This window comes from Salvelinus alpinus, chromosome 13 (genome assembly GCF_045679555.1).
Source record: "Salvelinus alpinus chromosome 13, SLU_Salpinus.1, whole genome shotgun sequence".
NCBI lineage: Eukaryota > Metazoa > Chordata > Actinopteri > Salmoniformes > Salmonidae > Salvelinus > Salvelinus alpinus.
In genome coordinates, this window is record NC_092098.1 from 5,832,847 (window position 1) to 5,859,543 (window position 26,697).

At 42.8% G+C, this 26,697-nt stretch overlaps 1 protein-coding gene across 4 annotated transcripts; it reads right to left on the minus strand.

Annotated features, from left to right (window-relative positions):
• Positions 1-10,904: 10,904 nt before the first annotated feature.
• senp3a (SUMO specific peptidase 3a) lies at positions 10,905-25,522 on the minus strand. Of its 4 annotated transcripts, none has more exons than XR_011667415.1 (13): positions 25,332-25,522; positions 24,406-24,618; positions 21,538-22,226; positions 21,081-21,266; positions 16,976-17,090; positions 16,565-16,712; positions 16,207-16,254; positions 15,882-15,959; positions 15,479-15,616; positions 14,839-14,922; positions 14,697-14,747; positions 13,944-14,232; positions 10,905-13,357 (listed from the first exon to the last, which is right to left on the minus strand). XR_011667415.1 is itself a non-coding variant. In XM_071337547.1 (12 exons), exons 3-12 carry the CDS (start codon positions 22,175-22,177, stop codon positions 13,247-13,249), a joined length of 1,599 nt encoding a protein of 532 aa, XP_071193648.1. In that variant the 5' UTR covers positions 22,178-22,226; positions 24,406-24,630; positions 25,332-25,516; the 3' UTR covers positions 10,905-13,246. The 4 variants fall into 4 exon arrangements, 1 of the variants encoding a protein (XP_071193648.1); XR_011667413.1 differs by having other exon boundaries at positions 24,406-24,630; XR_011667414.1 differs by lacking the exon at positions 24,406-24,618.
• Between the last annotated feature and the right edge of the window lie 1,175 nt (positions 25,523-26,697).

Here is a 26,697-nt window from a genome sequence, read left to right on the forward strand (position 1 = left end):
AACTAAGGAGTGGCTCCGTAAGAAGCATCTCAAGGTCCTGGAGTGGCCTAGCCAGTCTCCAGACCTGAACCCAATAGAAAATCTTTGGAGGGAGCTGAAATTGCCCAGCGACAGCCCCGAAACCTGAAGGATCTGGAGAAGGTCTGTATGGAGGAGTAGGCCAAAATCCCTGCTGCAGTGTGTGCAAACCTTGTCAAGAACTACAGGAAACGTATGATCTCTGTAATTGCAAACAAAGGTTTCTGTACCAAATATTAAGTTCTGCTTTTCTGATGTATCAAATACTTATGTCATGCAATAAAATGCAAATGAATTACTTCAAAATCATACAATGTGATTTTCTGGATTTTTGTTTTAGATTCCGTCTCTCACAGTTGAAGTGTACCTATGATAAAAATGACAGACCTCTACATGCTTTGTAAGTAGGAAAACCTGCAAAATCGGCAGTGTATCAAATACTTGTTCTCCCCACTGTATATATATATATATATATATATATATATATATATATAGCTCGTCTGATTTTTTTCATACACGGCTCCTAATAGAATATTCACTGGGCTTAGGAGGTGTGTTTCCTGCCTAGGTTGAAAAAAAAAGAAATAATTATAACCTGGGTGATTCAGGCCCTGAATGCTGATTGTTTGACAGCTGTGGTATATATATACCACCTATGACACAATATATTTTTTTACTTCTCTAATTACGATAGTAACCAGTTTATAATAGCAATAAGGCTCTTTGGGGGTTTGTGATATATGGCCAATATACCACGGCTAAGGGCTGTGTCCAGGCACTCCAGGTTGCGTCGTGTTTAAGAACAGCCCTTGGCTGTTGTATATTAGCGACCTCCTGGTCGCGGCCGGCTGCGACAGAGCCTGGGCGCGAACCCAGAATCTCTGGTGGCACAGCTGGCGATGCAGTGCCCTATACCACTGCGCCACCCGGGAGGCCCCGGCCAAGGACTTTAATGCAAATCCGTTTTACCTCATTTCTACCAGCATGTTAAATGTGCAACCAGAGGGAAAAAAAACTCTAGACCACCTTTAGTCCACACACAGAGACATGTACAAAGCTCTCCCTCGCCCTCCATTTCGCAAATCTGACCATAATTCTATCCTCCTGATTCCTGCTTACAAACAAAAACTAAAGCAGGATGCACCAGTGACTCAGTCAAAGAAAGTGGTCAGATGAAGCAGATGCTAAGCTACAGGACTGTTTTGCTAGCACAGACTGGAATATGTTCCGGGATTCTTCCGATGTGGCAGGGCTTGCAAACTATTACAGACAACAAAGGGAAGCACAGCCGCGAGCCTCCCAGTGACACGAGCCTACCAGATGAGCTAAATTACTTCTATGCTCGCTTTTGAGGCAAGTAACACTGAAGCATGCATGAGAGCACCAGCTGTTCTGGATGACTGTGGGATCACGCTCTCCGTAGCTTGTCTGATTAAGACCTTTAAACAGGTCAACATTCACAAGGCCGCAGGGCCAGACGGATTACCAGGACGTGTATGGCGAGCATGCACTGACCAACTGGCAAGTGTCTTTACTGACATTTTCAACCTGTCCCTGCCTGAGTCTGTAATACCAACATGTTTCAAACAGACCACCATCGGCCCGGTGCCCAAGAACACTAAGGTAGTCTGCCTAAATGACTACAGACCCGTAGCACTCACGTCTGTTGTCATGAAGTGCTTTGAAAGGCTGGTCATGGCTCACATCAACACCATTCTTCCAGAAACCCTAGACCCACTCCAATTTGCATACCGCCCCAACAGATCCACAGATGACGAAATCTCTATTTCACTCAACGCTGCCCTTTCCCACCTGGACAAAAGGAACACCTATGTGAGAATGCTATTCGTGTCCTCAAAGCTCAGCTCTAATCTAAGGACCCTGGAACTAAACACCTCCCTCTGCAACTGGATCCTGGACTTCTTGACGAGCCGCCCCCAGGTGGTAAGGGTAAGTAACAACACATCCGCCACGCTGATCCTCAACACGGGGGCCCCTCAGGGGTGCATGCTCAGTCCCTTGCTGTACTCCCTGTCCACTCATGACTGCATGGCCAGGCACGCCTCCAACACCATCATCAAGTTTGCCGATGACACAACAGTGGTAGGCCTGATCACCAACAATGATTAGACAGCCTATAGGGAGGAAGCCAGAGACCTGGCCGTGTGGTGCCAGGACAACAACCTCTCCCTCAACGTGATCAAGACTAAGGAGATGACTGTGGACTACAGGAAAAGGAGGACCGAGCACGCCCCCTTTCTCATCGATGGGGCTGCAGTGGAACAGGTTGAAAACTTCAAGTTCCTTAGTGTCCACATCACCAACAAACTAGAATGGTCCAAACATACTAAGACAGTCGTGAAGAGGGCACGACAAAGCCTATTCCCCCTCAGGAGACTGGTATGGCAACTGCTCGGCAACTGCTCGGCCTCCGACTGCAAGGCACTGCAGAGGGTAGTGCGTACAGCCCAGTACATCACTGGGGCCAAGCTTCCCGCCATCCAGGACCTCAATACCAGGCGGTGTCAGAGGAAGGCCAATCACCAACCCCCGGGGTAAACCTCCCGGGATACAACCCCCCCACACCCCCCCTTAGCCCTGACCGGGAGGGAGACATGATCAGGGCTCTATTTATGTCCCTCCTGGAGAAGCGTACACATTGACGTGCTGGGCCCCCAACCTGTGGATGACAGAGAAAGAGAATTGCTGTAAGGACAGGAACCAGCGGGTGACACGATCATTCCTCATGTCCTTACCTCTTGCCATCCAGACAAGGGGGGCATGGTCAATGATCAGGGTAAACTTCCTCCCGAGGGGGTAATGCTTGAGGGTGTCCAGTGCCCACTTCACGGCGAGGCACTTCTTCTCGACAATTGAGTACTTCTTCTCCCTCGGGAGGAGCTTCCTGCTGACATACATCATGGGGTGCTCCTCGCCTTCTTGCTCTTGGGACAAGACGGCCCCAACCCCTGTGTCAGACGTGTCTTTCTTGACCAGGAGGTGTTTTGAGAAGTGCGGGGTAACGAGTACCGGGTGCGAACATAGCGCTTCCTTCCGGGCCTGGAACGCCGCCTCTGTGTCCTCCGTCCATCTCACCATCTGGGGCGTACCTTCGTTAGGTCTGCGAGGGGAGAAGCTAATGCGGCAAATCGACTGTAGTAGATTGTTTACCCCAGGAACGACTTCACCTGCCTCTTGGTTCGGGGACCAGCCATTACCTAATGGCAGCAAAAAATAAATCTTGGGGCTTGTTAGCCCAGGTACTCCACCTCGGTGTAGCCCAGCTTGCACTTGTGGAGGTACACCTCCAACACCATTACCGTTTCGTACTGTGTTTTATATCATTCATAATTGTGATTTTGTCAATGCAACTTATCATTTTTATAGCTGTGTTATGTTACTTCATTGTAATATTGTTTTATTGCTGTATCTTGATATTGTATTCTGATTATAATTCTCCTTTATTCTGTACTTTCAGAAACCACACACGTTGAAAATTATTTGTCAACATCATAACTGGAAACGGACATCTTTCTTGAGATTGATGCCAGCAACATACTGTTTGAACATACACTCATTTACAGTTTTTCTACAGGAAAAAAACATAAAGACATAGGCCTATATGTAATGGTTGAGGCTATTTTATTTAAGTATTGGTCGTGGTTGAACAGAACAAAAAGTTTTACTAGAGGAAAAAAACTGCAAGAAAAGACTGACAACTTATTAATATGCATAACCAATATTCATTCCCACCCCTAAAGGTATAGTACCATGGCAGATCACCTGTCAAGTCAGTCCGTCAGTAATTTCTGCAGATGTGCTCAATAGTGCTTGAGCGTATGGTACTCACCAAAGCATGGCGCAACACACAGGGTTGTGTCACTAACTAAACACATTTTCTTTGTAAACCTCCTCTGCTTCCTTCGCCTGGTGCCAGACAGGCAGACTTTGTAGTTCCTCCGTGTGCGACTGCCTTGAGCACCAGTTTGAGGGACTTCGGAGGGACAATGCTATGCAGTGAGGTGTAGGGGATTGTCTACAGCAGGATGGCCCTTAGTGGATGGACGCCGAGGGGTGTGGTGCTCCTCCAGCAGCTCTCTCATGAGGTTCTCTCTGTACTTTTGGTAGGTAATCACCTCACTTATGGGGGAGAGGGGGTGGAGAGGATAAGTGAGTGGGCAGGTGGGTGAGATATTGTCAATATAATTGTATAATGGAACTATGTTATTTGTATGTGAATTGTATATCCAAGTACAAAAAATAACTTGTTCAGTAATCATCTCACCTGTTAGCCGACTGTAAATTATGTGGCCATTGAAGACAACAGTGTCGATCAGATGGAAAAATATATTCTTATACCACCTGGCATTTTCCCAATGGCATTCCACAAAGCTGTTTATCATGTCTGACTTGGTTGCTGTATGGACAGTGGAAAGGACATGGACGTCTCGTTTGTCATGCCACTTTACTGCCAGCTGTCGACCGTTTGTCCTTGAACTGGAAGATGCTGGAAGAGCGTGGGTCTGCTGTACCAATTGTCGTACGAGGTTAAGAGAATGAGGTTAGGTTAGGAAAAGGGTTAGGCTTAGCTACAATGCTACAGTTGTCAACAACTGTTGTCCCTGACGCATCCACTAGATAGAGCCATTTTAGCCCTAGCTACTCCATCTAGCCACAATGGTAGAAGCGTAAACCAACCATCCGTTGCGTCAAATCATCAGTAGAATCAATATCAATAAATTACTATCAAAATGGTTTGTGTGGTAATCATTTCTTTATTTACTGTTTTTTATTCACATTTTCAAGTAGTGGTGATAAATCATGCATTCCGATTCTTGCATAGATAGTAATGGACATATGTGTGTAAAATACTAAAATGTTGTATTGATTATGCTAAGATATTTGCCGGCTATGTGTGGAGCCATGTTGGTTGACATAATTCAATGCATTCTGGGTATCACCAGAGAGGAAGAGGCAAAGCAGGTTTCACTATCCATCTCCAAAACTGTCCAAAATAAGCCCATGTGTTTCTATTGGCTTACTTTGTACCTAAGGTTATTGCCTGCCTTCCCGCCTTTGGGACAATGTTAGGGCAGAGACATGAGCACCTCGTCATTATACAGTGCATTCTGAAAGTATTCAGACCTTGACTTTTTCCACATTTTCTTATGTTACAGCCTTATTCTAAAATTAGCTAAATAGTTTTTTTCCTCATCAATCTACACACAATACCACATAATCACAAAACAAAAGCAGGTTTTTAGATATTTTTGCAAATGTATAAAACAATTATAAACTGAAATATTACATTTACATAAGTATTCAGACCATTTACTCAGTACTTTGTTGAAGCAATGATTACAGCCTTGAGTCTTCTTCGGTATGACGCTACAAGCTTGGCACACTACACAGCTATTTTCAGGGCTCTCCAGAGATGTTCGATTGGGTTCAAGTCTGGGCTCTGGCTGGGCCACACAAGGATATTCAGAGACTTGTCCCGAAGGCACTAGTGAGTTGTCTTGGCTGTGTGCTTAGGGTTATTGTCCTGTTGGAAGGTTAATATTCGCCCCAATCTGAGGTTCTGAGCGCTCTGGAGCAGATTTTCATCAAGGATCTCTCCGTACTTTGCTCTAAAAACCTGTTTTCACTTTGTCATTATGGGGTATTGTGTGTAGATTGATGAGGGGGAAAAATAATGTTATCAATTTTAGAATAAGGTTGTAAGGTAACAAAATTAGGAGAAAGTCAAGGTGTCTGAATACTTTCCGAATGCACTGTATATAAACTCAGCAAAAAAAGAAACGGCCCTTTTATTGGAACCTGTCTTTCAAAGATAATTCATAAAATCCAAACAACTTCACAGACCTTCATTCTAAAGGGTTTAAACACTGTTTCCCATGCTTGTTCAATGAACCATAAACAATTAATGAACATGCACCTGTGGATCGGTCGTTAAGACACTAACAGCTTACAGATGGTAGGCAATTAGTCATAGTTATGAAAACCTAGGACACTAAAGAGGCCTTTCTACTGACTGAAAAACACAAAAAGAAAGAGCCCAGGGTCCCTGCTCATCTGCGTGAAAGTGCCTTAGGCATGCTGCAAGGAGGCATGAGGACTGCAGATGTGGCCAGGGCAATATATTGCAATGTCCTAAGACAGGGAGACATGACGGACAAGCTGATCGTCCTCGCAGTGGAAGACCACGTGTAACAACACCTGCACAGGATCGGTACATCAGAACATCACACCTGCGGGATAGGTACAGGATGGCAACAACAACTGCCCGAGTTACACCAAGAACGCACCATCCCTCCATCAGTGCTCAGACTGTCCGCAATAGGCTGAGAGAGGCTGGACTGAGGGCTTGTAGTCCTGTTGTAAGGCAGGTCCTCACCAGACATCACTGGCAACAACGTCGCCTATGGGCACAAACCCACCGTCTCTGGACCAGACAGGACTGGCAAAAAGTGCTCTTCACTGACGAGTCGCGGTTTTGTCTCACCAGGGGTGATGGTCGGATTCGCGTTTATCATTGAAGGAATAAACGTTACACCGAGACCTGTACTCTGGAGCGGGATCTAATTGGAGGTGGAGGGTCCGTCATGGTCTGGGGCGGTGTGTCACAGCATCATCGGACTGAGCTTGTCATTGCAGGCAAATCTCAATGCTATGCGTTACAGGGAAGACATCCTCCTCCCTCATGTGGTACCCTTCCTGCAGGCTAATCCTGACATGACCCTCCAGCATGACAATGCCACCAGCCATACTGCTCGTTCTGTGCATGATTTCCTGCAAGACAGGAATGTCAGTGTTCTGCCATGGCCAGCGAAGAGCCCAGATCTCAATCCCATTGAGCACGTCTGGGACCTGTTGGATCGGATTGTAACGAGACGTTTCTAATGTTCTAATCACACCGGTTGAGCGTAGATAGATTCATCACACCCGTGTGTTTGTACATGTCATTAAGCTACTGTAGCAGTCAGTGTTTGTGTATTCATTATTTTTGGACCGATGTAATGTATGAATTAAATTAAAGAAATGCACTAGAAAATGAATGTAGTTGCTTGAAACAACACATTTCATTAACAGCGGCTCTTCAACCTCAGGAGGCTGAATAAATTTGGCTTGTCAACTAAAACCCTCACAAGCTTTTACAGATGCACAATTGAGAGCTTACTGTCGGGCTGTATCACCACCTGGTATGGCAAACAGTAGCAAAGAGGTAATAACAAATTGTTAGCGATTAAATTAATGCAGCAACATACATATTGTGGCCACGTAATGCATCTTATAAAGGACAGCTACTGTGAGTTGCCATGTATAACACTGCACTGCGTGCATACCATTCTAGCACTGCTGAGATGAGAAGGTCTCTACTTGGATACAGGAAATGGGCTATCAGGAAGAACTTCAATTCCTGGTAGCTGAACCGGTTTACTCTCAAGCATCACATTATAGATTGTGACATAAAACTAACACAGTAATGCTAACGTTGTGGTTTAATGGTAATGTGCCAGACATCAAGGCATATGCTATTAGTGCCACCCAAAGACCTGGGTTCGCCACCCTGTCTCCCTGTCACTCATTTTCCTACTGTCTTGGTAATTGTAAAATATCCCAATAAAAATCATCTTAAAAATGTAAGAAAAACACAGAAAACATGCACAGCCGCATATCATACTGTAGTTTGTTGTCATAGTGGTTGCATGTAAAATGAACATCAACACATTTCACTGCCTTCAGAAAGTACTCACACCCCTTGACTTGTTCCACATTTTGTTGTTACAGCCTGAATTCAAAATGGATTAAAATTAAAGATTGTGTGTCACTGATCTACACACAATACCCCATAATGTCAAAGTGGAATATTTTTAGAAATTAATTGATAAAAAATGAAAAGTTATCTTGAGTCAATACGTATTTAACCCTTTTGTTATGGCAAGCCTTAATAAATTCAGGATTTCACCATGAGGCCAATGGTGATTTTAAAACGGTGACAGAGTTGAATGGCTGTGATAGGAGAGAACTGAGGATGGATCAACATTTTAGTTACTCCACAATACTAACATAAATGAAGGTGAAAAGAAGGAAGCCTGTACAGAATAAAAAATATTCCAAAACATGCATTCTGTTTGCAATAAGGCACTAAAGTAAAAACGTGGCAAAGAAATGAACTTTTTGTCCAGAATATTGTCCAGTGTTATGTTTGGGGCAAATCCACCACAACATCACTGAATACCACTCTTACATTTAAATGGCAAGCTTTCTGGTGGCTGCCAGGGTTGTTGCGGTGACCGCGTATTACAGCCACACCGGCAGTCATGAGCAGTGGTGTAAAGTACTTAAGTAAAAAATACTTTAAAGTTCTACTTAAGTCATTTTTTGGGGTATCTATACTTTACTATTTATATTTAACAACTTTTACTTCACTACATTGCTAAAGAAATGTATGCACTTTTTACTCCTTACATTTTGAATGCTTAGCGGGACAGAAATGGTCCAATTCACACGTATCAATAGAACATCCCTGGTCATCCCTACTGCCTCTGATCTGGCGGACTCACTAAACAAAAATGCTTTGTTTTTAAATTATGTCTGAGTGTTGGAGTGTGACCCTGGCTATCCATAAATAAATAAAAAACAAGAAAATTGTGCCGTCTGGTTTGCTTAATAAGGAATTTAAAATAATTCATACTTTTACTTCTGATACTTAAGTACATTTTAGCAACTACATTTACTTTTGATACATGAGTATATTTAAAACAAAATATTTAGACTTTAACTCAAGTAGTATTTTACTGGGTGACTAACTTTAGTAATTTTTTTATTAAGGTATTTTTACTTTTACTCAAGTATGAGGTTGGGGTACTGTTTCCACCACTTGTCATGACCACAGTAAAATTCCAGGTGACCAGTTGAGTCATGATAATCTCATTTTATGCACTCTGAACATGCGTTGGTAGTACCCAAGTCGTTAACAATCATCAGGTCGCTAAAGGCCTGGTACTCAGGGCGCTATTGTCCCTCTAACCACTGACATCAATCCAAATGCATCGAAAATCACAAACACGTATCATAACTGTTTTTAAAACTCAGCTCACTCTGATTGATCAATGTGAAGAATTAAGTTCAACAGGTTGAAACTGAGTGAAAACATGGCCGTTGTGGATGTTGTTTCAATGCCTAAAACAACGAAATGGACTGAGCTTCCTAAGGTGACGATTAATTCAAAACCCACATACGCATATTAGCGCTTATGCATAGGCCTATATATGAACACAAGCCTGGAAAAACACTGCATTTAAATAATGATTGTGCAGTTATACAATCCATAGCCTACCACAGGTTGGCCTATGTAACCCATCTGCGGAGGGCATAGGTCCTAAATCAATGTAGCATTTGAGACCAGCCTCAAGCGGGCCAGAAGCACAGTTCTTAATATGCCTATGGATGCATTACCGCTTGACCGACACCACTGGTATAGAGATGGACACCATGATATACTGCATAAACCCCGTCCTCAATCATTAATTTAACTAAATGGATAGGCTATACGTTTGGCCTATTCAATAGTAGCTTTTTCGTATTGTAGGCTAATCGCCCAGTAGCCTATATTTCCACTAAACATTTACCTGACAATCAAGGCTAGGCTACTGCAAAAATACCAACATCCCAAATCCCTGGAAAGTAATGTATCTGACGTCCCCCATCCAGCTATGTGGCATCTGCACCCCTGCACTGTAACAGCATATTTTAATAGATATACATTGTAAACCATAGCCTAATAGCATTGCCAACTTGGTTGTCGAACTGTGAGGCACTTTCCCCCAAAACTATCACTGAAGGTAACGCAGTCCAGGAGAGACCCGACGTGTGTTCGGAGGTCCATGTGGATGGTGTGACGAAAACTGTGTCCATATTGCATCCATATCACCGTAAATGCTACAGGGCCAATGAAGATGTTGGATTGACCATGCAGCGCCTTAAAGTTAAATAAAGGTTTAAAAAATAAGTACATTTTTAAAAAGTCAATTTATGCTTGCAATATGGACGGGGTGACGCAATTGCGGAGCCTCTGGAGGCATGCAGATAACAAATTGAGCTCCGTACCGCATCGCTGTGCGCATCTCAAATGTTGTAACAATGAGGAGGACTCCGGAGGGCTCCGTATAGCTCCGCATTGACATGGTTGGTTGATGGTAGGTGAGGGCGGGAAGTCCTGTATAAACACAAACTCACTTCCTTGACAACTTCCTTCACAAAAGCTCTGCTATGCTCCGCGAAGTGCAAGAAGTATGATTGCCCTGACTTCTGCAGAGGCCATATCACCTTAAATGCTGCACAGCCAGTGCAGACATCAGATTGACAATGCAGCCCCTTTTAAAAACGCTTGGTGGCGCATCGGAGAGTTTCAAAGGACACGTCATATGCTAATAGGTCCGTGGACAGAGCTCCGTTTTTATATCATACCTAATTATTGATGTATACTGAATGAAGAAATGTCCAGATCCTGAAATGGGCAAAACTAGAAACTGTTCCCCATGGGTCATGACCACAGTGTAGATCATGAACTCGCAAATTTCACCAGACCGCGGCTGCCTTCCCATGATTAAATGTCTCTATAACGGAATATTGAATGACATTCGTGCTTTCCTGTAAAATCGAGCGGTTATGTTTTCTAAGCTCATAGGCACTGAATCTTGTGGTGATCAGCTGCATGTTATTGAGCCTATCCACAATTACATTGACTACAAGTTAAAGTGCTTAGGGATGTAAGTGGATTTCTCACTGACCTAGGCCAATTTGGACTGGGCACATGACCCACTATAGTGACTGTCAATCATCAAATCAATGGAATGAAAATAATATATTTACAAAATAAATAACATTTATCCATTTATTCGATTACATATGTCAAATCAAAAACATTAAGAACGACCCATTTATAATTTTCTGTGTCAGCAAGCCATGACTATTCATTGGCCAAGACGTACTGGTGCACAGAACCGATAATTAAAAACACAACATTTGAATAATCAAATCATTAATTTTCTCATTATTTAATATTTCCTTTAGACAAAACAAAACCGTTTGTGTTGAATGATTTCAGATTCAAATAAAAATAAATCAATTATCTTGTCATCTAATAGGAAATATTAATTCGCCAAAAGCTAAATGGACCACAAACCATGTTCCCTAAAAATGAATACAAATCAACTGAAAATAAGGTTGTGATCCATCAACACTTCATCAAGACTTCTCTTCAGTAGGTCATATGATTGAGTGTAGTCTGGCCCAGGAGTGTGAAGGTGAACGGAAAGGCTCTGGAGCAACGAACCGCCCTTGCTGTCTCTGCCTGGCCGGTTCCCCTCTCTCCACTGGGATTCTCTGCCTCTAACCCTATTACAGGGGCTGAGTCACTGGCTTACTGGTGCTCTTCCATGACGTCCCTAGGAGGGGTAGTCCTGAGGCAGGACTACCTGCTGCTCCAGCGTCACTTGAGTGGGTTGAGTCACTAACGTGATCTTCCTGTCTGGGTTGGCGCCCCCCCTTGGGTTGTGCCGTGGCGGAGATCTTTGTGGGCTATACTCGGCCTTGTCTCAGGATGGTAAGTTGGTGGTTGAAGATATCCCTCTAATGGTGTGGGAGCTGTGCTTTGGCAAAGTGGGTGGGGTTATATCCTGCCTGTTTGGCCCTGTCCGGGGGTATCATCAGATGGGGCCACAGTGTCTCCTGACCCCTCCTGTCTCAGCCTCCAGTATTTATGCTGCAGTAGTTTATGTGTCGGGGGGCTAGGGTCAGTCTGTTATATCTGGAGTACTTCTCCTGTCTTATCCGGTGTCCTGTGTGAATTTAAGTATGCTCTCTCTAATTCTCTCTTTCTTTCTCTCTCTCGGAGGACCATGCCTCAGGACTACCTGGCATGATGACTCCTTGCTGTCCCCAGTCCACCTGGCCGTGCTGCTGCTCCAGTTTCAACTGTCCTGCCTGCGGCTATGGAACCCTGACCTGTTCACCGGACGTGCTACCTGTCCCAGACCTGCTGTTTTCAACTCTCTAGAGACAGCAGGAGCGAGATACTCTTAATGATCGGCTATGAAAAGCCAACTGACATTTACTTCCGAGGTGCTGACTTGTTACACCCTCGACAACTACTGTGATTATTATTATTTGACCCTGCTGGTCATCTATGAACATTTTAACATCTTGCCCATGTTCTGTTATATTCTCCACCCCGCACAGCCAGAAGAGGACTGGCCACCCCTCATAGCCTGGTTCCTCTCTGGGTTTCTTCCTAGGTTTTGGCCTTTCTAGGGAGTTTTTCCTAGCCACCGTGCTTCTACACCTGCATTGCTTGCTGTTTGGGGTTTTAGGCTGGGTTTCTGTACACCACTTTGAGATATCAGCTGATGTAAGAAGGGCTATATAAATACATTTGATTTGACTTAAATGAAAGTTATTTTATTTTCAACACTATACTCCTGGCTATCCCCCAACAACATCAAGGACCAAAAAATAATCTCTCGTGGCCTCCCAAGTGGCGCAGCGGTCTAAGGCACTGCATCGCAGTGCTTGAGGCGTCACTACAGACCCGTGTTCGATCCCAGGCTGTGTCACAACCGGCCGTGACTGGGAGTCCCATTGGGCTAGCACAATTGGCCCAGGGTCGTTCATATTAGTGGAGGGTTTGGCCAGGGGGGGCTTTACTTGGCTCATCGCGCTCTAGCGACCCCTTGTGGTGGGCCGGGCGCCTGCAGGCTGACTCTGTTCATCAGTTGAATGGTGTTTCCTCCGACACATTGGTGAGGCTGGCTTCTGGGTTAAGAGGGCGGGTGTTAAGAAGAGCAGTTTGGCGGGTCATGTTTCGAAGGACGCATGACCCGACCTTCACCTCCCCGAGCACGTTAGGGAGTTGCAGTGATGAGACAAGATCGCAATTGGATATCACGAAATTGGGGAGAAAAAGTAAAATATGTTAAAATATATTTAAAAATATATAATAATCTCCTACATCACACTCTAAGTGCAACAACCGTTCTTTTGTTTAGTATCCTCATAGGAGTACAGTTTACTTATATCAAAAAGGAAAATAAACATATAGAAAGAAAATAAAAATGCAACAATGTCCATCTTGTAAAAAACATATTTGCCTAGAGAGCTGGGGGAAGGGAAGGGTGAATAGTCTTCGTCTTCTTTCGTTCTACGATAGTTCTTTCATTCAAACTCACAGTGAGAGCTTGCAATGACACAACTCTTTGTACATGAGTCTCCTTAGCTTTGGCATATCCAGCTGGCCAAAACTGAAAGGCTGCTCTAAGGCTAGGCACTTACAGTACTGTGGAGAAAAAACAGAAAAACGAAGCAAAGTTAATGTCAATATCAATGGCAAATGTAATGATATTATCTCAGCAAAAAAAGAAACGTCCCTTCTTCAGGACCCTGTCTTTCAAAGATAATTCGTAATAATCCGAATAACTTCACAGATCTTCATTGTAAAGGGTTTAAACACTGTTTCCCATGCTTGTTCAATGAACCATAAACATTTAATGAACATGCACCTGTCAAACGGTCGTTAAGACACTAACAGCTTACAGAAGGTAGGCAATTAAGGTCACAGTTATGAAAACTTAGGACACTAAAGAGGCCTTTCTACTGACTCTAAAAAACACCAAAAGAAAGAGCCCAGGGTCCCTGCTCATCTGCGTGAACGTGCCTTAGGCATGCTGCAAGGAGGCATGAGGACTGCAGATGTGGCCAGGGCAATAAATTGAAATGTCCGTACTGTGAGATGCCTAAAACAGCGCTAGAGGGAGACAGGACGGACAGCTGATCATCCTCGCAGTGGCAGACCACGTGTAACAACACCTGCACAGGATCGGTACATCACACCTGCGGGACAGGTACATGGGTGATGGTCTTACCATGGGTGATGGTCGGATTCGCGTTTATCTTCAAAGGAATGAGCGTTACACCGAGGCCTGTACTTTGAAGTGGGATCGATTTGGAGGTGGAGGGTCCGTCATGGTCTGGGGCGGTGTGTCACAGCATCATTGAACTGAGCTTGTTGTCATTGCAGGAAATCTCAACGCTGTGCGTTACAGAGAAGACATCCTCCTCCCTCATGTGGTACCCTTCCTGCAGGCTCATCCTGACATGACCCTCCAGCATGACAATGCCACCAGCCATACTGCTCGTTCTGTGCGTGATTTCCTGCAAGACAGGAACGTCAGTGTTCTGCCATGGCCAGCGAAGAGCCCGGATCTCAATCCCATTGAGCGTCTGGGACCTGTTGGATCGGAGGGTGAGGGCTAGGGCCATTCCCCCCAGAATTGTACGGGAACTTGCAGGAGCCTTGGTGGAAGAGTGGGGTAACATCTCACAGCAAGAACTGGCAAATCTGGTGCAGTCCATGAGGAGATGCACTGCAGTACTTAATGCAGCTGGTGGCCACACCAGATACTGACTGTTACGTGAAAGGACGTTTCTTTTTTTGCTGAGTTTAGTAGAGTACTGCATTTATGATAGATATCAAAGCAAATTACTTTTCTACCGGTTTGTGTGTAGCATACAATGAAGTATGAAAACTGTTACCAACACACAACATGATTAGATAGACAGATTGCACTTTAGGTTCTGTTATTGAAATATGAATAGTGATACTTAAGTTAACCCACCTGGAGGACAAATGCTCCGCAGTCGCTGTCATTGTTCTGCCTGCCCACGTTCTGGGAAACACATGGGACAACAACAATCACATAAACATGGGATCAACTGACAAATAAACATTGCCCACCAAAACTCCAAAAGCCCTCTTACCATTTTGAAGAAACCCTTCCACCCTGTGATAAAATCCTTCTGCTCTTTCTTGATTGCCTCAGCTTGTAAGTATTTTGCAATGTGCTAAAAAACCAAGAGAAATACAGGGGTGAATATGAATCCACTGAGGGATAACAAAAATACAAGTATATCCACTGAGAGGAGCAGATGTGTAATCCTATAGATCAGTGGTATTCGATGTCGTGGGTCGCGGGGGAACAAAACATTTTATGAACAAAAAAATCAAGAGTACAGATTATTGTATTTGACAGTATACAAAGGTTTGAGACAGATCATGTGAAACGTTTACTCAAAAGTTGATTTACTGGCTTCTTTTCATAAGAGATAAAAATGCAATGAATTGAAGGTTATTTGTAAAAATCTGTAAAAATCTAAATGTACAGATTTTAAGATTGTGTCATTAGATTTGGGGTGGGCTCGTGAGAAATTCTTGGGGGGGAAAAAATGGGGTTTCCCCTGAAAAAGTTTGAATACCACTTCTATAGATCAAAATTACAGACTGACCAAATGGAGTGTTTGTACTGGCATAAAGGCAGATTTATACTTTCTACATTCGTATAACTGCACGGGTCTGACTGCACAGATAGACTTTAAGCCCAGGGAGGTACACTACACAGACCTTTGGGCAGCGGCGGTTGAGGGTGCGCTGGGAGTCAAAGTATGTGATGGCGCGCTGTGGGACGTCCACACACACCAGAGACCAGTGCACCTCCAGATGGATAGGGATCAACAGTAGCCTCTTCTGGAAAATATTCACCTGGAAAAAAAGATATGGATGGAATTGTAATTTTATTACATATTTTCCCACCCTCTACTTTTCTTTACTCTCTAGGGACTACAGTGATACATTTACAGAAATGCTGATTAGTGTGCATTGTTCACGTAAAATACATTATAATAATACTTCTGGCATGTTGATTCAAAAACAAACAAAAAAAATGCATACAAACAAACCAACAAACACACTTGACAACATAACTATAGAACTCCTGCTAAATAAAATTCCGCCAGGGATAACTCACATTTTTTGTCCACCGTTTGACCCCGTCGTAGCCCTTTGTCCTCAACTTGTCGTAAAAAAAGCTGTTGAAAAAATGAACCTGAAAGAAAGAGGAGAGTAGCCATGGTGTGAAAGGGAACACATAATACACAAGTTGAGTTTCTGCGCACACACAATAGCGGGGCTTTCCTGTGTTGGCGGGAAAAATGCAGGCAAATGACAAATGAGGAATGGGGCATAACATGACCGATGAGGTAAGAGGATGCCAGCACCTAAATGTCATCCGAATGTCTCTCTCCTAAACATATATTTTACATTCATATTACTAGGCATGTTCATTTTCTCACCTCTTCTGGGACTGTGTCCATAACCATATCCCCATACATGTTCATGATCTGTGGTTCAAGACAAGATATTATTAAAAGACAAAACTTTAATATAATTTCTTAAAAACACAAATATTTATATTATTTAGTCCCAATGTTTACATAAATCACACGCTGAAAAAGAAATGAAAATCTCACTCTATTCTATACGGAATCATATATAGAATTGGCAAATCATAAGTACATTTGAAATATTTAATAAACTGCTAATGTAAAAAAATGTGAGGTGATTTGGCCTGACCAAGACATACCAACTGAGATGTGCTATTGTGGCTCAGAGAATACAGTGTTCTTTTCAAATGTTAAAGAGTAGAAGTACCTGGTCATTGAGCCAGTTCTGTCCATACAATGTGCTGAGGTCATCCATTGTGAGGGTGTGGCGCTTGTAGTTGACACGGAACCCCCTCACCATGGCAGTCCCAGACAGACGCTGGTAAGACTGGATGAGGTGCTGCACAACAACTCTCCTTTGGAAGGGACACAACACTTAATGGAGACACTTTTCAACATGAAAATACAAAACATGTTCATTAGACAGACACCAAACGTTTCGAACAGCAGTGTGACGTGGAGGGACTACTTGGACTACTTGTACAATAAGAAACGCTTGTTTTCATTTCCCACTGCAAAACACTGAAAAGTAATTCCCATCGTGTGCCTAATGAAAATGACCCAGGATGCTGAAATGCAATGAGCATGATGAGGTTAAAGGCCAATAATCGTGACAAACCTGTGTGGATCGGAGAAGTTCTTGCTGGGGAAGATGTCCTGTAGCTTGTCCACCACCTCATCCACATGGATAGGGATCATGCTCCCGTACTGGTGCAGGAATTCATTCAACATACCTGGGAGAGATCGGAGACAGTCACAAAGCCACACAAATTAAATGACACCTTTTATTATATAATCACCAAATGACATGTTTTAATCACCTTATTATATTGTATCTATGGTTAAAGCTTCAGTCTGGAGATTGAGCTCAATCAATGCATCATTTCTGGTATAAATAGTAAAAACAATTTGCCCAGTCAACGTTGACCCTAACCCATTAATGGACCATTTAGGAATATTTCTTCAATAGCCTACCACATCTGAAGTTAATTAATTAAGGGCTGTCCCTGACTAAAATAGATCTTGGTCGACCGAGAGACGTCCAGTTCTTTCGACCAATCGAAATGTTAACTTATTTTTCCATATAGACAGACACCCTATCAGTTTGAATAAAATCAACTACATAAGCACTGAGCTTGTCTGATGCTTTAAGCACACTGTTTGATTAAATAATGAAGACACGCAAATGACTCACATGGTGTTAAAAACAATGACAGCGAGTGCATGTGACTGGCGCTGTTGTCTCACTCTCCTAACTACTGCAGCGAAAAGGCACCACACCAGCTCTGTCCGTGCTGAAGCTGCAACATCATTACAGCCATGTCTGACTGAAATGTTCTGTCACCGAACTCCCTAATTTAGGAAAAACATTCCCTATTCCCTCAACCCTTGCTCTCTTTAAGTGAAACATGTAAGCGTCGCAAGCATGTGACCAATATGGCCTATCATAATCACATCAATAAATTGGTAATACAAAAAAAACTCAGAACACAGTAACACGTGACAACAAGGAGGACGTCAAAAATAAACTTGAAATGGGCAAATGTTAGTTTTCTGGTTGCTGAGGAGGGAAAGGGGAATTCAGAATTTGTTCTTAACTGACTTGCCTAGTTAAATAAAGGTTACATACACACACCACACTGAGCAAAAAGTTATTTTGTTGGCATTTACGCATGTCCCCATTACCAGTAAAACATAATCAAAACCTATTTCTTACTTGCTATGCTGTTTCGTTGTTAATTTGTTCAGTCGTTTCATTCTCAACCAGGATTTCTATGGAACACCGTTTGGGTCTTTGCGTGTCTAAAAGATATACATCAAATAACACTATTTGACGTGTCAAATAAGCTTGTTGACCAATCAGGACTTGAATATGACTGCACGTCACATAATAATTTAACGCATTCATAAATTTTTTACTTAGTTATTACACATTGATTACACTATCACTCGTATTTCATATGTCACAACAATACATCGACACGTATGCTATGATGCTGGTAAAGTTGTCTCGCGCACCTACACTGATGGTCATAAAAAAAAAGCTAGCTAGCTCATGGATGCAAGCAATGTTCTTCCCCAAAAACATAGCAATACGACAATCTGTTTCAGTAGCTATAGTTAGCTAGCTAACTATATAGCTAGGTGTCATCTAAAATAACCCTAATTTATAAGACAGTTCTTATTTGATTAATGGTGGTCGGGCCCATTTATGTGAAGCTAGCCACAATAGGGATTAGCCACAATAGTAGACTTTGCAGTTAGCCTTCAAAATAAAAGTACGTTATTGACAGTGATGCAAATTAATACAAATAGTAGAATTATGCCATAATTGAATAGATCCTGGTAAATGAGGTTGAAATGTTATATAAAATCAACAAAAGACAAAATCTCCTGTACTCCCTGTTCACCCATGACTGCGTGGTCATGCACGCCTTCAACTCAATCATCAATGTTGGCAGACGACACTACAGTGGTAGGCTTGATTACCAACAACGATGAGACGGCCTACAGGGAAGAGGTGAGGGTCCTCGGAGTGTGGTGTCAGGAAAACAACCTCTCACTCAACGTTAACAAAACAAAGGAGATGATCGTGGTCTTCAGGAAATAGCAGAGGGATCATTCCCCCATCCACATCGACGGGACAGTAGTGGAGAAGGTGGAAAGTTTTAAATTCCATGGTGTACATATTACGGACAAACTGAAATGGTCAACCCACACAGACAGCGTGGTGAAGGCGCAACAGCGCCTCTTCAAACTCAGGAGGCTGAAGAAATTTTGCTTGTCACCTAAAACACTCCTGTCGGGCTGTATCACCGCCTGGTACGGCAACTACTCCGCCCACAACCGCAAGGCTCTCCAGAGGGTAGTGCGGTCTGCACAACGCATCACCGGGGGGCAAACTACCTGCCCTCCGGGACACCTACAGCACCCGATGTCACAGGAAGGCCGAAAAGATCATCAAGGACAACAACCACCCAAGCCACTGCCTGTTCACCCCGCTTTCATCCAGAAGGCGAGGTCAGTACAGGTGCATCAAAGCTGGGACAGAGAGACTGAAAAACAGCTTCTATCTCAAGGCCATCAGACTGTTAAAACAGCCTTCACTAACATAGAGAGGCTGCTGCCAACAGACTCAAATCTCTGGCCACTTTAATAAAGGTATCACCAGTCATTTTAAATAACGGCACATATGTTATACATTACCCTCTCTCCCTCAGTAACATGAATAAGTATATTTCATATTCTCAGAACCCAACACTAGTTAATATTTACTCACAAGGATTCCTAAATCATTGCTAAGAATAATGACAATGACTGCAGTTTCTACTGGTCATTGTTTTCAGGCTGGTTGTATTGGTGCTAGCTAGGTACCAAGCTAAAGCTAGCTAGTTACCCCAGAAGTTGCGGTCGAACAAATAATGCTTTATTACCAACGTGGTATTGTAAACACATCGTTCGTGGCCGGTGTTTGCAGACCTTTTTGTACAGCTTTGACAGTGCTACTGATTGTAGTGGAGACGCTTGGCTTGCACGTGCAAATTCAGAACACACAACATTCTACAATGGAACTGTGTTATTTGACATGTCAAATTAAAAGCGTATTTAACACGTCAAATAGTGTTATTTGACATGTGTCTTTTTTGACACGCAAAGACCCAAACAACAGTTCCATAGTATGTCGTGAAGATAATAGCAGTGACGCTATTACTGTGTAACTCCGCAAGGGCAACATCTGAAAAATAGCGCACTTGGTAGTGTGTACCGGTGCTCGACCAGTCGGCGAAAGCCAACATCACCCACGACAGAGAACAGTTGATTGTCAAGGGCAATGAATTCCATTATCTTGCCGTTAATGGATTTCGCCTTTGAGTTGTCTCGCTGAAATGTTGTTACTCTTTCAAATGACTGCTCGACTTGTTGACTTCTCGATCCACACTGCAGACATTGTGGGCTAGGTTAGGAATGCTGTGTTGCACGTGTAGCGCAGCATTTTACGTGGCGTCATTACGTCATGTACCTACGTTATATAGGTATGCACGTCAGCTTTGACATCGGTTTTGCACATCGGCGTTATACTGGACATCCCTAGTTGTAACGTAAGAAAATGTGGAAAAAGTGAAGGGGTCTGAATACTTTCCGAATATACTGTATATGGATGATTTATAAAGCCAGGCACATTTAACAGTTAAGCTATTGACTATAGGCCTAATTGAGTTCGGGTTTCCTCTCTCCTCAATTTTCTTAGACAAGGACTGTGTCCTCGTCTCTACTCCTGCTGCCTTCGCCGCATTGTTCTCAATCCCAATATGCTGGTTAACTTTGCTATTAATAGGGAAAGGTGCCAATTCTACAGCGCACTGAAGATTGTTTCAGAACCGCGGACAGCGAATGTATCCAACGCTGGAGAAAGCGCATGTTATAAAATAATGTTCCATTTATTAGTGTTGCACCATTATTTTTTACATAATATAACCATATACAACTTCAGTATTACATGTCTTAGAGTGATGGACTGTGCAATCCCCGTGGGCCCCCACAATGGATTAGTTCACTGAGACAGGAGCGAATCAGACAGGTGTCTTGTGCACCATGAATTTGCTCAACTAAATTAATCTCAGTCCAAAGAATCGACCAGTCGACTAAATGGGTTCAGCCCTACCTAGTGCGGTTTTCCATTTGTTTTTAACAGAAAAGTAGACTAGTATTCAAAGCTGTTTTACCTTGTACACAGGAGATGTGTTCACTGCTGAGTTGCTGCTGAGGTGGTGGTTTTGGTTTATCCCTGTGGATGGTTGGCAGGCCTATAGGCGACTCCCGGAAGCCCAGCCCGTCCCTGTCCGCAACCTTGGCTGCATTACTCGCCACCTCATTCCCTATGTGTCCATTTGTCCCACACACCCAAGGGTCTGAGGAAAAATAGGAGATGGGTGCAGATCGTGTAAAAAATATGAACATTTATTAACCATTTCAGCTCTACAGAACAGTCTGTGATCATTCTTTCTTTCATGAAATGCTACTGCTCATTTTTGAAAACACAAATTAAGTAAAGGGGGTGGAGGGAAACAAGTCATTCTGATACAACTTCCAGTTTACATGTTGGCATATATTAATATATATTCATGTTTCATGCCACATCCAACATTAAATTTGGTCCAAAAACAACAACATTATACATACCATCTCCAGCCTCTATATCTTCCCTTCCCTTAAAGCAGCCCTGAGTTCCCCCACGCAGACAGGATCTTCCTGGCTTCTGTCTGTTGTGGAGATGGTTGTTCCTGCTCCTGAGGTGCCACCTCCTAGGCCTAGTTCGCTTGTACCCCAGGCCCAAAGACCCAGCCCATTTAGCCAGCTGGCACCATGTCCTCCAATGCAGGGCCAAGCGAGTGCGGCGGTTCACAGTCCTACTGAGTCTATACCAGCGCAGCAGCCTCCGCATCCTGAACCCATTGGGCTGTGTTTTTATTTGTGAGGGGCTACCAGAGTCACTGGCTGTGGATCTACTCTGATGATGTGATGGCGATAGAAGTGGTGCAGTCCAATCATCCTCTCCTGGTTCTTCCCAACTGAAATCCTCCTCCTTATCCTCTTCACCGTGGTCCATATCCATACGTTCTTCCATGCCCCACATGCTAGCTTCCTCCTCAGGCCGTCCTAGCTTGAAATGCATGGAACTTCTATGGACATGGTGAGGCGTTCTGGAGTCCAACAGATATCCTGGTCCAGTGGCCTCCTGTCTGACTGTCTCAGGGTCCCCTGCCAGTGTCAGCTCATTGGTCCAGTGGTTCTGTGCCAAGCTGTCTCCACTGTCTCGCATCTCTCTCTCCACAGGCACCCCACCAACAACACCTCCTTATAGCCTCTGCCTGGAATACAAAACAAGTGAAGTGGAAATTGTAGTTAAGGAACAAGTGATAGTAACTACTGTAACAATAGTAATAGTAGTATTAGACCAGGTAATACTCTTAAACCATTCATTCCCACATTTTTCTCCAGACAAGCCACTATGCAAATCTTATGCGATTAGTAACCCTAACATGTAACCCATATTGCTTTTTAGAGAGAGGAGAGTAAAGAGAGTGAAACATACAATGCTCTGCCTATAATAAAAATAACTGATATTTTCCCCTAATCCTTAGCCCCAATACAGTACATTCGTAAAGTATTCAGACCCTTTGACTTTTTTCACATTGTTACGTAACAGCCTTATTCTAAAAAGGATTAAATAAAACATTTTCCTTATCAATCTACAGAACGACACCCCATAATGACAAAGGGAAAACTGGTTTAAAAAACTGGTTTGCAAGATCGAATCCCTGAGCTATCAAGGTAAAAATCTGTCTGTCAAAATCCTAGGCCGTCATTGAAAATAAGAATTTGTTCTTAACTGACTTGCCTAGTTAAAAAAAAGGTTACATTTTAATTTTTTAATAAGGTCTACTGCTACATCAGCCCCAATTGTAAAAATAGGTGTACTCCTGCATTTCAGCCCCAATATTCATACAAACCAGGTCCACACCTGTACTTCAGCTCCAAATTACATACCTACAAAGTCTGCACCTGTGCATAAACCCAATTAGTCAATTGGTCCCATGTGCATCAGTTGGTAGAGCATGGTGCTAGCAACGGCAGGATTGTGGGTTCAATTCCCATGGGGGACCAGTTAGAAAATATAGGCACTCACAACTCTAAGTAGCTCTGGATAAGAGCGTCTGCTAAACGACTAAAATGTCAAACTAAGCCAGGTCTAAATGTCCTCCAAGCCTGAATACTCAAACTGTAAACCACCCCTGCACCTCAGCTCCAGAACTCTTACAAACCAGGTCCACACCTTTGAGTCCCAATGCTAATATAAAGACCTAGACCTGCATATTTCAGATTAAAATACCCCTACGAACCAGGTTTACACCTGTGGCTATGTCCCAACACTGATAAACCAGGTCTACCCTTGTGATTATTCAGCAAACCTCACATAAACCAGGTCTACCATTGATCAAGAGAAACCTAGACATGAAATACTTGTTAAGTTATTAAACTAATTCAGTTTATGATGTATCTATACATGGCCAATTCCTCAAAATATGAAGTTTTTGTCAGAATCACTGATTTAAAACATATGTAAAGGATAATGGAGAATGGAAAAATAATCTGTCAGATCATATTGGTCAAGTATATCCATAACCCAACTCAAATCTACTGAAAAAATAAATACATCTGCTATAATTAAATATGTATAAAAATGTATTAAATAAATTGGAGCAAATGTGACCGCTATACACTATATATACAATAATATGTGGATGCCCCTTCAAATGAGTGGATTTGGCTATTTCAGCCACATCCGTTGGTGTATAAAATCGAGCACACCGCCATGCAATCTCCGTAGACAAACATTGGCACCAGAATGGCCCGTACTGAAAAACTCAGTGACTTTCAACTTGGCACCATCATATTATGCCACCTTTCCAACAAGTCATTGTCAAATTTCTGCAAATTTGTTGCCCCGGTCAGCTCTAAGGGCTGTAATTGTGAAGTGGAAACATCTAGGAGCAACAACGGTTCAGTCACGAAGTGGTAGGCCACACAAGCTCACGGAACGGTACCGGCAAGTTCCAAACTGCCTCTGGAAGCAGCGTCAGCACAAGAACTGTTCGTCGGGAGTGTCAAGAACTGGGTTTCCATGGCAGAGCAGCCGCACACACGTCTAAGATCACCATGCACAATGCCAAGCATCGTGGTGTAAAGCTTGCCGCCATTGACTCTGGAGCAGTGGGAACGCATTCTCTAGAGTGATGAATCACGCTTCACCATCTGGCAATCCGACGGATGAATATGGGTTTGGCGGATGCCAGGACAACGCTACCTACCCCAATACATAGTGCCAACTGTAAAGTTTGGTGAAGGAGGAATAATGGTCAGGGTTGTTTTTCATGGTTCGGGCTAGGCCCCTTTGTTCCAGTGAAGGGAAATCTGACCGCTACAGCATACAATGACATTCTAGACAATTCTGTGCTTCCAATTTTGTGGCAACAGTTTGGCCCTTACCTGTTTCAGCATGACAATGCCCCCGTGAACAAAGCGGGTCCATACAGAAATGGTTTGTCAAGATCGGTGTGGAAGAACTTGACTGGCCTGCACAGAGCCCTGAACTTAATGAATTGGTATGCCGACTGCTAGCCAGGCCTAACATCAGTGCCCGACCTCACGAATGCTCTTGTGGCTGAATGGAAGCAAGTCCCCGCAGCAATGTTCCAACATCTAGTGGAAAGCCTTAACAAAAGGAGGTTGTTATAGCAACAAGCAGGTGTCTACATACTCTTGGTCATAGATTCAATGTATTGAAAATTGCAGATATGTAAACTAGACACTTTAAACATTATATTTAGAAAATCAACATAAGTCAACAATGTATTTATTTTTTACGCTGTTTAATACAGACTTTTGGTACCAAATTCGTCAATAAAAGTACACGTATGAGATTTATACTTAGGGGTCTTTTGACCATTTTGAGAAATCATGAAACTTCCCTGAACCATACTTGACACCGTAATAATGCATAATATATAACTTATTTGTTGATAAGTACAACTTTAACTTCTCGTGACTCTGTAAAGTGCAAATGTAAATGTTTCAACTATTGTGACCGATAAGATTAAATGGGTTAAGTGTTTACTTATCACGGGAGGCCATGGCATGGATTACTGAAATATTAGTGCTTATTTTAGTTTCGGGCAAATGTTTCTCGCAAACTGGGATTCACTAAATGTGTGTCGTGAATAAGAACCTTCGTTGTGATAAGTGAAAATATAATGAAATACACGATACTTCATCCAACCGGATAGGAGGTCAGAGGATAAGTATCTTGCTGGCCAAATTGTCTTTCATATGAAGCGCGCGCAGAGCACATAAAATCGGATTCTCAACACGGCGAGGTGTCGGTTGGATGAGTGAGGGAGAAAACAACTACTTACCGTTTAGATCTAGTGTTTCTCCGAAAGAGATACCTGTCAATGGTCCATTTTGTGTGTATTTTCCGTTATTTGAATTGAATACATCGAATAAACGATAAATGCTTTCCCATTCAATGAAAACTAGCGCTTGCTTACGCTTCTGTGAAGCAGACAACAATAACTAAGTACTTCCGGGTCACGGATTTTTGGAATCCTCCAGAATATGTGTCCCATGAGGTATACTTTGTGAATTAATAATTAGGACAAAAATGTACACAATTATCGATATGTTATACTAGTTATCATACAAAGAATAATTAAAAGTATTTCTAAAAGATATGTATCACACAACGCCAAAGTTTTGAGGGAGTGTGCAATTGACATGCTGACTGCAGGAATGTCCACCAGAGCTGTTGACAGAGAATGTAATGTTAATTTCTCTACCAGTATATCAAACCGGAAAACCACGTGTATGGCGTCCTGTGGGCGAGCGGTTTGCTGATGTCAATGTTGTGAACAGAGTGCCCCACGGTGGGGTTATGGTATGGCAGTAGCGGTAGGTGTGTAAAACCACTGAGGAAGCCAAGCCAGTAAAAAATACATATTACAACCTATGGTGTGATTATTGCATTGTTTGCTCTATAACCCATTTGTTCATACGACACCTTGATATAAAATAAGACCGTGCCAACAAAAATACAACAGTCACAGGGTGGTGAAATAAATTCAACTACACATTAGTTTGTTTAATCACAAAACCGGAAAGCAACATCAGTCCGATGAAGTCCACAAAGCAAATATTGCATACAAACAGTTATATCACCTGTAGCATGGTCAAGCAAGTTAATGTTTTTCAAAAGTTTACTAAACACCTACTGATTTAGAACCACGTAGTTACCGCAAGTCAGCACAAAGTCAATATGAGCACTGCCTCCGCTATTCCAGTACTATTTCAACTTAAATATATACCGAAAACCAACTTAAAGATACCAAAAACAATTTAGTCCAATCAACGTTGCTAAATATCATATGGCTGTCCATGGTACTGATTTCCGTGTGTGTGTGTGTGTGTTTGTTGGCGTGCGCAAGTTAAACTAAAATGTCGACTCACTTTACTTGTAGACTAGTTGAACAGCAATGCCATCCACCTCTCTTCAATGTTGGCAAAACGGTCTATGGCTCTGTCATACAGTAAGTACAATGAACCAGCGAAGTTAGCTAGCTAGTTAATGTGAACTTACTATCTACAGTGCATTCGGGAAATATTCTGACCCTTTGACTTTTTTCACATTTTGTTACGTTACAGCCTTATATTAAAAAAAAATTCTCATCAATCTACACTTATTACCCCATAATGACAAAGCAAAAACGGGTTTTTAGAAATTGT

Coding starts and splice junctions, on each gene's coding strand:
- senp3a (XM_071337547.1), bottom strand. CDS start 22,177: ATGCGAGACAGTGGAGACAGCTTGGCACAGAACCACTGGACCAATGAG. Junction 16,713..16,975: donor AACTTCTCCGATCCACACAG/GTTTGTCACGAT, acceptor TCCCTTCCAAAG/GAGAGTTGTTGTGCAGCACC. Junction 15,617..15,881: donor TCAAACGGTGGACAAAAAAT/GTGAGTTATCCC, acceptor CTTTTTTTCCAG/GTGAATATTTTCCAGAAGAG.